The 12,500-nt window shown below is 49.3% G+C and overlaps 1 protein-coding gene across 1 annotated transcript in view; it reads right to left on the bottom strand.

Moving 5' to 3' along the window:
* The window catches only part of utrn (utrophin), a 256,495-nt gene that overhangs the window by 213,414 nt on the left and 30,581 nt on the right, over window positions 1–12,500 (bottom strand). Inside the window, exons 10-16 of the mRNA XM_061241585.1 lie at window positions 10,855–10,977; window positions 8,012–8,065; window positions 6,737–6,940; window positions 3,554–3,735; window positions 2,898–3,048; window positions 2,015–2,134; window positions 507–608 (exon numbers count right to left, since the gene is read on the bottom strand). Of these exons, the coding sequence (XP_061097569.1) occupies window positions 507–608; window positions 2,015–2,134; window positions 2,898–3,048; window positions 3,554–3,735; window positions 6,737–6,940; window positions 8,012–8,065; window positions 10,855–10,977 (936 nt within the window). The remainder of the gene's footprint in view (window positions 1–506; window positions 609–2,014; window positions 2,135–2,897; window positions 3,049–3,553; window positions 3,736–6,736; window positions 6,941–8,011; window positions 8,066–10,854; window positions 10,978–12,500) is intronic.

Genomic DNA, 12,500 nt, shown 5'->3' with positions numbered 1-12,500 from the left:
ACCAGCTTGTACGTCGAGAACCTCATTTCAGATCAAATCACGGTCTTTGAGGGCCAAGAACTGCTGGTTTCCGGATTCGGATTTGAGGGCCAGATTTGTGGATGGTCTAGAACTTGCTATGCCACATCTCATCTACTCCCGTGTCTCTCCCACTTCAGCCTCACAGACAGAGGTTAATAATACAGGGACATTAAGTAAGAAAAGTAAGAAAAACTCCCTGATGGGAAGGAACCCGGCTATAGGGGTTGATGTCCATCCTCCCCTGGGCAGGGAGTGTGTGTGTGTGTGTGTGTATATGAGAGAAAGAGAGAGAGTGCGAGTGTGAGTGTGTGTGTGTGAGTGTGTGAGTGAGTGAGTGTGTGAGTGAGTGAGTGAGTGAGTGAGTGAGTGAGTGAGTGAGTGAGTGAGTGAGTGAGTGAGTGAGTGAGTGAGTGAGTGAGTGAGTGAGTGAGAGAGAGAGAGAGAGTGTGTGAGTAAGCTGTAAGCAGCAGGGTGGAGGGGCTCACCTGGTCCTCCAGCAGTTGCTGCCACACCAGCAGGGTGTCCTGCAGCCTGTTCCAGCGCTCCTCTGTCCAGCGACACACCGCCGCCCAGCGCTCACCCAGACTCTGGAGCAGAGAGGCCACAGCGCGTTAACACACACACACACACACACTCACACACTCACACACTCACACACTCTCACACTCTCACACTCTCACACTCTCACACTCACTCTCACTCTCACTCTCACTCTCACTCTCACTCTCACTCTCTCTCTCTCACTCTCTCTCACTCTCTCTCACTCTCTCTCACTCTCTCTCACTCACACACACCCCCAGCACACCGTCAAACGCTTACTCACACACTCGCCAAACGTTGTTCTTAACTGATGTAACGATCACTACACAAACACAGACTTCGAAAAAATTGTTTTAAATAAACCAACTCTTCATAAAAACTTAAATGATTTCAGAATATTAGATGCAGAAAAGGACTTGACGCATCTACTGACACAAGCCGCTCCGTGTTTGAGATATGAGCATCAGCTTTAAGCAAAATATAGAAACTATTTTGAATCAGAACGACAAGGGGAAGAACTCCTGTTTGAAATGCGGGTCTTTCGAGGTAAACAGGCGTCATTTTATTTCATCAACAGTTTCGTTTCATGGGTGCGGACAACTCCAGTGATTTTTCTCTGATTTATGTTCAAATATGGGAGCTGAAGTAAGTGCATTTGGAAGAGAAAACTACATTTTCTTTGGACTCGTGGCAAAGTCTAACAGGTTTAACCGGTGAAGCCGTCCTGGCTCATTTTCCAGACTGTCCATCTCAATCAAATGAAACCCATTTTTCCCCCTTCACAGCAGACCTGGGACCATACCTCAGAAACCTCTATAGCAGCAGGAAAAGCAAATATGCTTCAAAAATTCTGAAGACACCTCTCTCAACTGCACTAGCATCATTTCAAAACTCTCTCCAAACATCATACCTTATTTACAACCCAGTTGGTATTAACTCCTTTTGATCCCAGCATAACTCTTCCTCCACAGAATGAAGACAACCTACATTAAGTGTTCACTGTAGATGACAGCTGTTCCCTGAGCAATTGCCTGCACTTTACCATGGTTAAAATTCAGAGACTCCATTTCCCCTGGCTTTACTAAATGACCATTACTTAACTACTACTTAATGAGCACTTGAGGCAGTGTTTATTAGGTGGAAGCTAAGAGCTTTTACATGAATGATTCAGGAGAGTTTAGTACTTCCAGCTGGACATTTGCCCTGAATTACGACCTCACACAAACAGTCACCATGCCTTTTAAGGCTGTTGAGTTTCCACTGCCTTTAAAAGAACCCCTCAAATGATTACCAGCATTAAACGTTTAGCATGAATCCTGAACACTTACATCATTTAGAACAGTTTCTTTATAAATTTGCAATGCACGCCTTAAGCCGTAAGACTTTATTTTTAGTCGGCAACAACAATTTAATTATTAATTCTACCTGAATTAAAACGGAGACACAAATTTACCTGCAATTGGTCCTCCAGGACAGCGGTGGCGCTCTCCCCACTGTTCTCATCTACAACCACCACCATGTGGGTGAGGGAGTTCACTTTCACCTGCTCCGTCTCCAAGTCATTCTGCAGCACCTGGCAATAGCAAACAAGGCATCACAACGAGGAGTTAAACACTATTTCTCACGTATAGCCTGCACCAGGAGGGGAAAATAAATAGGACATTTGGATTTGTTGTCATTTTGAAATTACATGCCCCTGTGCACTTTAAGAGCACGTCTGTGTCAATATTATTCAGAAAAACGAAATATCTGACATTTGTGGAATATTTGAATACACAAAACAAGACAGGTGGTCATTTTTCATTCCACCCGTGTCTGCCACTGGTGGTCATACTGGGTGTCTTGGAAGCTTGTAGAGAAAGATAAATATTATACAAGACTCAAGTTCATTCAACGGGTCAGTTTCAATTCAATTCAGTTCAGTTCCACTCCGGCAAAACAAACTGAAATTCACTTCATTTTTCAATTCATTCATGAACTGAAAAATACAAACGTGGAAGACATTGCCGCAGAATGTGCTGTAATATTAACAGATAATATCCGAACTATAAAATGTAACAAAGTTGACGGGTAGTAGAAGGAAGTAGTCAGTAGGGCTGCCCTGTATTCCTGCCTTTCAACCAATGCATGCTGGGATAGGCTACACCACCCCCTGCGACCCTGACCAAGAATAAGCGGGTGAGATCATGGATGGATGGATGGATGGATGGATGGATGGATGGGTGGATGGGTGGATGGGTGGATGGGTGGGTGGATGGATGGATGGATGGATGGAAGGATGGAAGGATGGAAGGATTGATGGATGGATGGACGGATACAGGGGCTCAGTCCCTTACTTTGTGCTGCTCGATCTGGGCCCTGTAGCCGTCTATGTGCCCGGACGCCGGCTCCGTCTCCATCTTCCTGATTCGCTGCTCCGTCTGCGTCAGCCAATCGGAGAGCTGCTGAAGCTGCTGCTGCTGCAGGTCCATGAGGACCTCGTGGAGCCTGGGTTCAGGAGAGACCGTGCGACTGAGGATTCAATCCCTTTCATAACAATATTATGACCAAAAAAAACACCAAATACACAAATTAACTTAAAAGTTTTCAGCACATTTATTGCCATACATAGGGTTTTTTTTATTGAAATTGTTATTTTACTCGATTATAATTGTAGGGCGACATTGACTCAAGAGGTAAGTGCCCACCCTGGGTAAGTCAAAGTGTCCCTGAGCAAGACACCCAACCCCTAAAATGCTCCTGACGAGCTGGTCGGTGCCTTGCATGGCAGCCAATCGCCGTCGGTGCGTGAGTGCGTGTACGAATGGGTGAATGAGCAGCATCAATTGTACAGTTGGATAAAGGCGCTATATGAATGCCAACCATTTACCATTTACCATGTAATTGATTCTAACGCCCCTAACAGACGCAGTAAGGAAGCCGAACGAAGCGGTCGGTGGGGCGGACCCAGAGCCACGCCCTGCCGGCGTTGGGGTCGCGACCCCGGACTCACCTGGCCTGCCGGTCCATGCTGGCCACGCGCAGGCTCTCCCAGCGTGAGTTGAGCAGCGCCATCTGCTCCCGGATCTCATCCTCCTCCTCCTCCGACAGGCTGCCCTGGGCGGTCAGCTGGTTGCCGGCCTGCAGCACGTTGCCCACGCTGCTCTGGTGGGCCGTCAGCTCCATCATGAAGGCCTGGGGGCGAGACCGGAGCAATCAACCGCCGACAATGTCAGGCGGGAGGGTCTGGGGCAAGACCGAAGCAATCAACCACCGACAACGTCAAACTGGAGGGTCTGGGGCAAGACCGAAGCAGTCAACCACCGACAACGTCAAACTGGAGGATCGGGGGCAAGACCGAAGCAATCAACCACCGACAACGTCAAACTGGAGGTACCCCAGGCCCGGGAGCAAGACCAGAGCAATCAATCATGTCATCGTCAAACTGGAGGTACCCCCCAGGACTGGGGCAAGACCGTAGCAACCAACCACCGACAACATCAAACTGGAGGTACCCCAGGCCTGGGAGCAAGACCAGAGCAATCAATCACGACATCGTCAAACTGGAGGTACCCCCCCAGGACTGGGGCAAGACAGGAGCAATCAACCATCGAAACGTCAAACTACCATAGGACACCCCAAGTCACCTCTCTACCCTCTCTCTTTCCTTCTCTTGTTAGTTCCACATGCTTGGTGAGTTTCTGCTCAGTTTCTGCTCGTGATTAACCCACCGGCAACAGCTTCCTCTAGACCAGACCTGGGTCAAATACGTGCTTGTTTTTGGATTCAAACACTTTTCTGTGCTCAAATGATCTTGCCTGGTGCAACTCAGGACAAGAAGCACTTTTTCAGAGTATTTCATAGATTCCAATACACCAGACTCAAGCTTTGTAAAGCATAGAAAAGTATTTGAATACATTTACATATTTTACCCAGGATGGCCCAAAGTGAGCCCCATCTGCTGTTAGTGCAACAGGCTTGGCTGGATTCTGATCGGTTAGTGTGATTAACCCACGTACAAAAGATTCCTACAAACACTGGAAGCTCATAAACTCTGTGTACATACAGTACTAAAAAATCAAGAGCATCCATGAAAACAGAAAGCGCTGTCTGGGTGTAAAGATCGGTCTGTCAAAGGAATATAAAGGTCATGCAGGGAGTGTCACTGGATCAGGTGAGATACGATCATAACCACGTACTGAACAACACACCCGTTATGTTAACCACACAAAACCATGTAAAACTGGCTCAAATAGTCAAATATTGTTGACTAATCTAAAGCTCCCCCCCCCCCCCCCATTGTCAGGTGGTATTCCGACCTCTCTGTAAAAGATACTAGCCCTACTCCCCCAGGTCCATCAGAACACGAAACGTACACACAAACACAAAAGAAACAGGTGGAGAAGAGGAATCTATGAACTACATATACAACGTTTAACTGAAGTAGGTTTACACTGAACTGTCAGTCTTGCCCAGTTTCTCCTCAGTTAAAAAGATACAGCTTTAACTGCATTTCAGGCATCTTTTGCTGTGCAAAGCCTTTTTTTTTGTAAATCTTTAATTGGCAACATATAATGTAGATAAACAATTATTTAGTCCATTTTCAAATTCCAGGTCTTTTGAGCACAGGTCTTTTAATTTACCAGTGGTTATTTTAAAGTTATTCCCCGCCCCCCCCCTTGTCCTTCACATTTTCACTGTAGCTGAAGAAACAAGGCTGAATAGTTGTCAGGAAGCCAGCCTGTGACTAACAGCACATAAAATATAGCGGTGTAAAAACATGGGCCGGGCTCTACGCAACGCTTTCGTTTGTTTACTGGGAGCGGGAACGTCGGCACGGAGACGATCGGATGAACCCACGTTCCGCCCGAATCCGACATCGGAACCTTTCCGTTCACCGTGACCTGCCATCTTTTTTTGGCTTTGTTTTGTTGTTTTAGGGTTGGGGGGGTGGGGGGGTGGGGGGGTGTAGCATTTGTAAAAAAAAACTGACAGCTACAGCAGACTTCGCTCTTCATGAAAAGCCCTGTCGGCGCGGTGTCATTAGCATCGCCGACCCTGGATCTCAAAACATGTCATCCTCAAACGCCTACCTCCCGGGGCAACGGAGGAGCGTCGATCAGAAATCCCTCCGCTCCGACGCGGAATTCCTGACATTCCCGTCATTCCTGGCATGTAGGGAACTTGTTCTCCGGGGGCAGGAGGGCCCCTGCGGTCTAAATTAAAGTACCCATAATCCCCCTGGAGAGGCCTGACCCGGCTGTACCGTAATAGCCCCCGGTAGGGCAGTAAAGAGCCTGTAGAAACCCCCTCAGCCCGTCAGCTGCCCCGGGACACCCAGGGGACCGGTGGGGCTCGTGAAACAACAGATCACATTAAAACAAGGCCCTTAACGTCAGGGGCGTGGACGAGGTTCAACGCCAAGCGGCTGTCGCTACGGGAGACCGGGGCTACGCCGAGGGGGGGGGCCGCGGCATATGGCGTCAATCACTGACGACGGCCCCCGCATTCCAAAAAAGCTGTAGCTCATTGAAATCAGCATGTTAACCGCTTTACATGATAGCTTCGCCCATTTTGGGATTTATGAAGCCTCAGCCAGCCAGCACTGCTGAACATTCCTGCAATAAGTGGCCGTTTGTCTCATTCCCCCATGGGCTACAGGAACGGGGCAGTTCTTTTAACCCTTTAAGGCGGTGGTCTCCAAACCTGGTTCCTGGAGAGGGTCTGCTGGTTTTTGTTTTCACCTTAAAAATCAGCATCCTGTTGAGACCCAAGGAACCAGGAGAGGTGAGCTAATGGTGTAATCAACTGCTCTAAATAATTAATTAAGGGCAGAGTAACAACGAAAGCAAGCACATCCCAGGGCTCTCCAGGACCAGGAGTGAGGCCCACTGCTTTAAGGTTTTAATAGAACGTGATGAGTGTTCTTTTAACTGAACATTCTCATTCTGATGTCACAATCAATACTGGTGACTGAAAGCAAAGAGGTTCTAGAACACTGACTTGAAATTATGAACGACATTCCAAGAAAACATTTGTGTGGGAGCCATTTTCCCGGTGTGCGAGGAGAAGAAGGAGAAGGAGAAGGAGACGGAGACGGAGAAGGAGGAGGAGGAGGAGGAGGAGATGAAGGAGGAGGAGAAGGAGACGGAGAAGGAGGAGGAGGGAAGAAAGGAAAGGCAGGAAGACTTCGTACCTCATGGGTGTGGAACTGGTCCTTCACCTCCTCCACGTCGTCGGAGACGTCGCTCTGCATCTGCAGGGTGTCCTCGGCCCACAGCAGCCAGGTCAGCACCTCCTCCAGCGTCGCCTGGTAGCCGTCCAGGTCCACCTCCGTCTCCGTCACCGTGCTGGGGGTCTCTGCCCGGGGGCTGCTGCGGTGCTCCTCAGGGGTCACAACCTTTGGGACACGGGAGAGGGGGGGGGGGGGGGGGGGGTTACAATCAAGTAACCGATAACATTACGGGCAAAGCACTACTGATAGACCACACCCACAGAAAACTGGGTATCCAATCACTGTATTGAGCCACACCCAAAAATGCAAGTATCCAAAAAACTTATCATTGACAGAGTTCTAGCTACACAGGCCACACCCACAACAATCAAGTATCCAATAATCAGAGGACTGGCAAAGTGCGACTGATACAGACCACCCCCAATAAATCAGTTATCCAATAAGCTGTTCACAGGGACAGCACTCTGTACAGAGCCACACCCCCAAAAGGCAAGTATCCAATGAGATTATCAATGAGAGGGCTACACCCACAAGCCAGAAACCGTCATGTTCATCGGATGTCTGAGAGCATCTGAAAGTTCTAATATTAGGGGCACGTATGAAACTGAAATGTGTCACTCACGTCAACCACAACTCTGAACACCAGGGATCACAAACTCAAATCCCAGAGGGATTGTCTGCTAGTTTTGAACATGATCATGAATTTAAGTGCATAACATAAGTCATCGATTGGTTAAGAGACTGCACAACTTGTTTCCAAGGCCAAGAAGCTGCAAGAGACTGTGGCCCTCCAGAACTGGAGTTTGAGACCTCTGCTTCAGACCAAACTCAGCCGGCATATGTCTAGAATTTCGCGCTAGTGTTGGGTCTCAAATTATCTGCGATCGACCAAAACAAGCCTTGCACCAGCAGTCGGCCAGACTGGTTCAGCTTTCAGACCTGAAACAGTTTAATCAGATCGTCCAGATTAAAAGCTTCAATCGAATGTTTTCTTTTGCCATCACAATTAAATGCTTAGGCAAAATATTTTCTTTTGACAATCATGAGGAATAACAAACAAACTCGGTGCAGGCTAAAATCGTGATTTTTGATCCGCCCCGGCCTAAAAAAAAAAGACAAATAAAAAACGAGGGCCGTTATCTTTATTAGCCACTCGTGATTGGAGGGTGGGTCTGTGTTCCCTTCCCAGAATAGCTCGGGGCCTGCGGTTCTAAGGATCTAACTTTCAGTGAGTACCAGACCCTCAGACTCTCGTGTTGATTGGTGAGGTCTGAGAGTGACGGACAGGGCCTGTGGCCAACCACAGAGGTCCCACATGCGCCAGGGCGGAGCTTCGCTGTCAGGCGAACTCACGCCAACGCACGACATGCGACTATCACATTCCTCGCCCTTTCTGTGGCCAGTCTCCAGCCTGCGGTTCCACGTATGGCCACTAGGGGCAGGAACCCCCCAGCTTCAGTGGACGATTGAGACGTTTTTTCGCAGATGAATGAGGTTCTTCCTGTGGGTCTTTCTAAGCCTGGCCTTTCTCACAACCACACCAAGCACAAGAGCACTTTTCCAGCTACTTGTTATGTCCGTTATAAGGACTATCCTTCATGTAAATATGGCTGTTCCTTGCGCCTGGCTGACTGTGGGCCATGCTGTCATTATTTAGAGTTAAGGCTCTTAAAACTGCCTTTAGTGGGGAAAAAATGTCTTAATGTACTTGAGATTGTATTCCTCCTCCTTCACAGAAACTTTTAAATTGTTTTTACGGCCAGTTTAAAACAAATTGAAGCTTAGGGTGAGACTTTGATGAAGTTATGAATTTTTTTTTAATAACAGCAAAGACCCTGGAAGATGTGGGGGGATATAAGGTCTGGCAAACATAATTTGGATCAATGTAAGAATCCCCCCCCCCCGTTCGCTAAATGTAAATTTGAAAGCGGCAGCAATACCTCAATAAAATTTCATAAGAGGCAAATAAGAAAAATAAAGAAATAACCCAAAACATCTCTCAGCCTTGGGCGAGCCATGAAAAAAAGATGACAAAAATGCAAATTGACCATCAAAGCCATGACTCAATGCGCCATTGTTTCCTGCAAAATTACCCAACATGCCCTGAGTCGGGAGGAAAAGGTCGCTTGTTGAATCTGTTCCATGGCATTTACAACAGCAGCCCACATTAAAAAAAGTCACAGCAAATTTGAGCCTTTTTCTCGGACAGACGCGAATACAAGAAAACTTGCTGTAAGCTTCGTAAGATGGGGGAATTTTTAGCGACACGCACACTTTCAAGTCCTCTTCTTGCACTACATTACAACTGTAATAATCTTATTCCCAGCGCACGAGACAAAATAGATCTTACAGCAGCATGAAACCGACAACGAGAGTTTGTAGCATGCAAAAAGATTTCCAAATGGACACAGCAAGATTAAATACACCAACGCTGAAAGGCCATGCAGCATAACAATCAGCTCGTGGGGAGAAATTGGGGGTTAGACGGTCAGGGGGAACCAGAACCAGAACCCTCCGACTGCCAGACAACTGCCAGACAACTGCTCTTACCCCCTGAGCTAATGCCGCCCCCAATACATTAGAGATTAATGAAACAGAAGGTGTATGACAGAGAAGTCTGTGAGGGAGTTCAGAGTAATTGTTTGATTATTTAGCGCTGAAGAAATTAGCGTCCGCTAGCCTCCCTGCCACAGAACCGTATCCCTCCGCACAAAGCAGTAACATTCCTCACTTCCTGTGCCGGGACTACTTCTCTGACAGGAAGCTGAAGGCCTCATCTGACCACACCGGCTCTGTGGGCGATTTTCCACCCGTCGTTCCAAGCCTGGGAAGCCCGCCTCTGCCCTCTGGCAACATCGCAGGCCACATTTTTTGGGGAATTTTAGTTTTTACGATCATGGCTCTTAAAGAAGAAAAAAAAAAAGGCTGTTTCTGTTGAATGAAAAACCTCAGGGGCAGTGTGCAGTACGTACTTAAATGTGAAAGAGCAACGGGACTTTAACCGCTGCCGTTGACAACAAACGCAGCGCGGCATGCTGGGATATTTCCGAAAGGAAGGGCCGGCCCTGTGCTAAAGAGGATGTCCAGTGAGAGAGTGACTTCCTCATGTTCCCTCTTTAATGTGAGGATGAGGAGCGGGGCGGTCAGGTCGCACGAGCGCACAGGGGCTCGGAGAGAGAGAGAGAGAGAGGCGTATCCGGGGGATTACACCACCAAACGATCTTTTGGCAACTGTCCCACCCCCCCAGGAAGGCACAAGCTTTCCGTGAACTTTTGATGAAGTGTGTACACACAGGACACAGCAGGAGAGACCTTTCAGACTCAAGAGAGAGATCCTTTTTAGAGTGAGCACATACAGAGAGAGAGATCCTTTTTAGTGTGAGCACATACACACAGAGAGAGAGATCCTCTTTAGTGTGAGCACATACACACAGAGAGCGTTCCTCTTTAGCGTGAGCACATACAGAGAGAGAGAGAGATCCTCTGTGGTTCCGGGAGTCGTGATGCCTGAAAATCATACAGACACAACTCCTTGGGCTGTTCCCCTGTCTGTGTGTCTGTGTGTCTGTGTGTCTGTGTGTCTGTGTGTCTGTGTGTCTGTCTGCGCTAGGACGCGACGTGGTTTCCGCAGCTGGACGTGGTTTCCCTGGCTCTGCCTCCCTGGGCTGACAGGCACACCCAGCGCTGAAGACCCGCAGGCTGGAGCGGGAGGTTTCCCCACAGAGAGACGCAGCTCCGCCGCGGGGCCCCTGGCCTGAAATAACTCCCCCAAGAGCCTCCGCACCAGCCTAAACGCACAGCTGCTTCTGCTTCCTGGAGGAATGCACAAAGCAGCACACCTCCCATTCCATTTCAACTCTAAAAATATAACACATTTAGAAAAATGCACACTGTTGTATTCGGGACAGTTTTGAACGTGACTTTGTGCAGAAAACATCCCCAAAGCTATCGACCGTGCCTAGAGCCCAATGCCAGTGAGCGGCATGAGTACCGTGGAGCGTCTCATGGGGCGTGACATCACTGCAAGGCAACTCACAGCTGGAGGGGTGACGGTCCATAGGGAGCGGACGCAGACGGACGCAGGCGGACGCAGGCGGACGCAGGCGGACGCAGACGGACGCAGACGGACGCAGACGGACGCAGACGGACGCAGGCGGACGCAGGCGGACGCAGGCGGACACAGGCGGACACAGGCGGACACACTAGCACAGTCAGGCCTGTTTCAGACTGGGGCGTATCACAGCACTGCCACCAGCCAACCCTCAGCCTGCAATGCAGCCCTAAAGAAAGAGTGGGGACCATCTCCCCTCTCTTCCCCCCATTTCTCTCCTCCTTTCTTTCCCCCATTCTCTCTCCCTCTCCATTCCTCACCCTCCCCTCTTTCTCTCCCAAATTTTAATTCCAATTTCAAGGTGCTTCACTGGCATGTCATGGGGCTGTGTTGCCAAAGCAGATTCTCTTTACACATTTTCTTTCTCTCCCTCGCTCCAACCCTCTCTCCCCCTCCCTCTCTCCCACTCTCCCCCTCTCTCTCTCATCCCTCTCTGTGCTCCGATGAGCCTGCTCGATTAGTGGTGCAGAAAGGCCTGGAGTTTTAAAGAGCAGTGCTTATAAAGGAGCGATTTGCTCTCGGGGGCCCAAAAGCGGTGAGACAGCAGGACCGGGTCGGCTCGCTGCTGGAGGAACGCCAACACACCCCCCCCCCCCTCTCACTCACTCCACCACACACACACACACACACACACACACCCACCCCACCACACACACACACACCCACCCCACCACACACACACACACACACACACACACTCACCCCACCACACACACACACACACCCCACCACACACACACACACACACACACACCCACCCACCCCACCACACACACACACACCCACCCCACCACACACACACACACACACACACACACACACACACCCCGCCCCCCCTCACACACTCACCCTACCCCCCCCTCACACTCACCCCACCCCACCCCACCACACACACACACACACACACACACACACACACACCCCACCCCCCCTCACACTCACACTCACCCCACCACACACACACACCCCGCCCCCCCTCTCACACAAACACACACTCACCCCACCACACCCCCCCCTCACACTCACCCCACCACACACACGCACACACACGCACACACGCACACACACGTACACACACGCACACACCACGCACACACATGCGCGCGTACGCTCCCCTCATAACTGAAGCTATATTCCGCTGCCAATCTGCTCTCCGTGAAAAAAAACAACATACCCCTGCAAACCAAACATCTCTCCTTGAAAATGTAAATTTCCAGCATGTCAACCTGTCCTCATCATGACAAAGAACTATGCACCCGTGCCAACCAAACAGCTCCCCTTAAGATAAAAACTGCATTTCCCAGCATGTCAACCTGCCCTCTTCATGATATAGAACAACAGCATATATCCCTGCCAACCAAATGCCTCTCCTAAAGATAAAAAACTACATTTCCCAGCATGTCAACTTGCCCTCTTCATGAAACAGAGCTACGTAACCCTGCCAACCCAACACGTTCCATCAGGATAAAAGAAACACTTTTCCCTGCCAATTAAATTCTTCTCTTCATGACAAAATCCACACATCCGTGACCATCAAACAGCACACTCGATGATTAAAAGTACACATCCCCAGGCAAACACACTGTTCACACTGTGATTATGCCGACATATGCC

The sequence above is a fragment of the Conger conger genome, chromosome 5 (genome assembly GCF_963514075.1).
Source record: "Conger conger chromosome 5, fConCon1.1, whole genome shotgun sequence".
In the NCBI taxonomy this organism is placed as follows: Eukaryota; Metazoa; Chordata; class Actinopteri; order Anguilliformes; family Congridae; genus Conger; species Conger conger.
The sequence above is the reverse complement of the archived record's forward strand: the minus strand, read 5'-3'. Positions and strand labels throughout refer to the sequence as shown.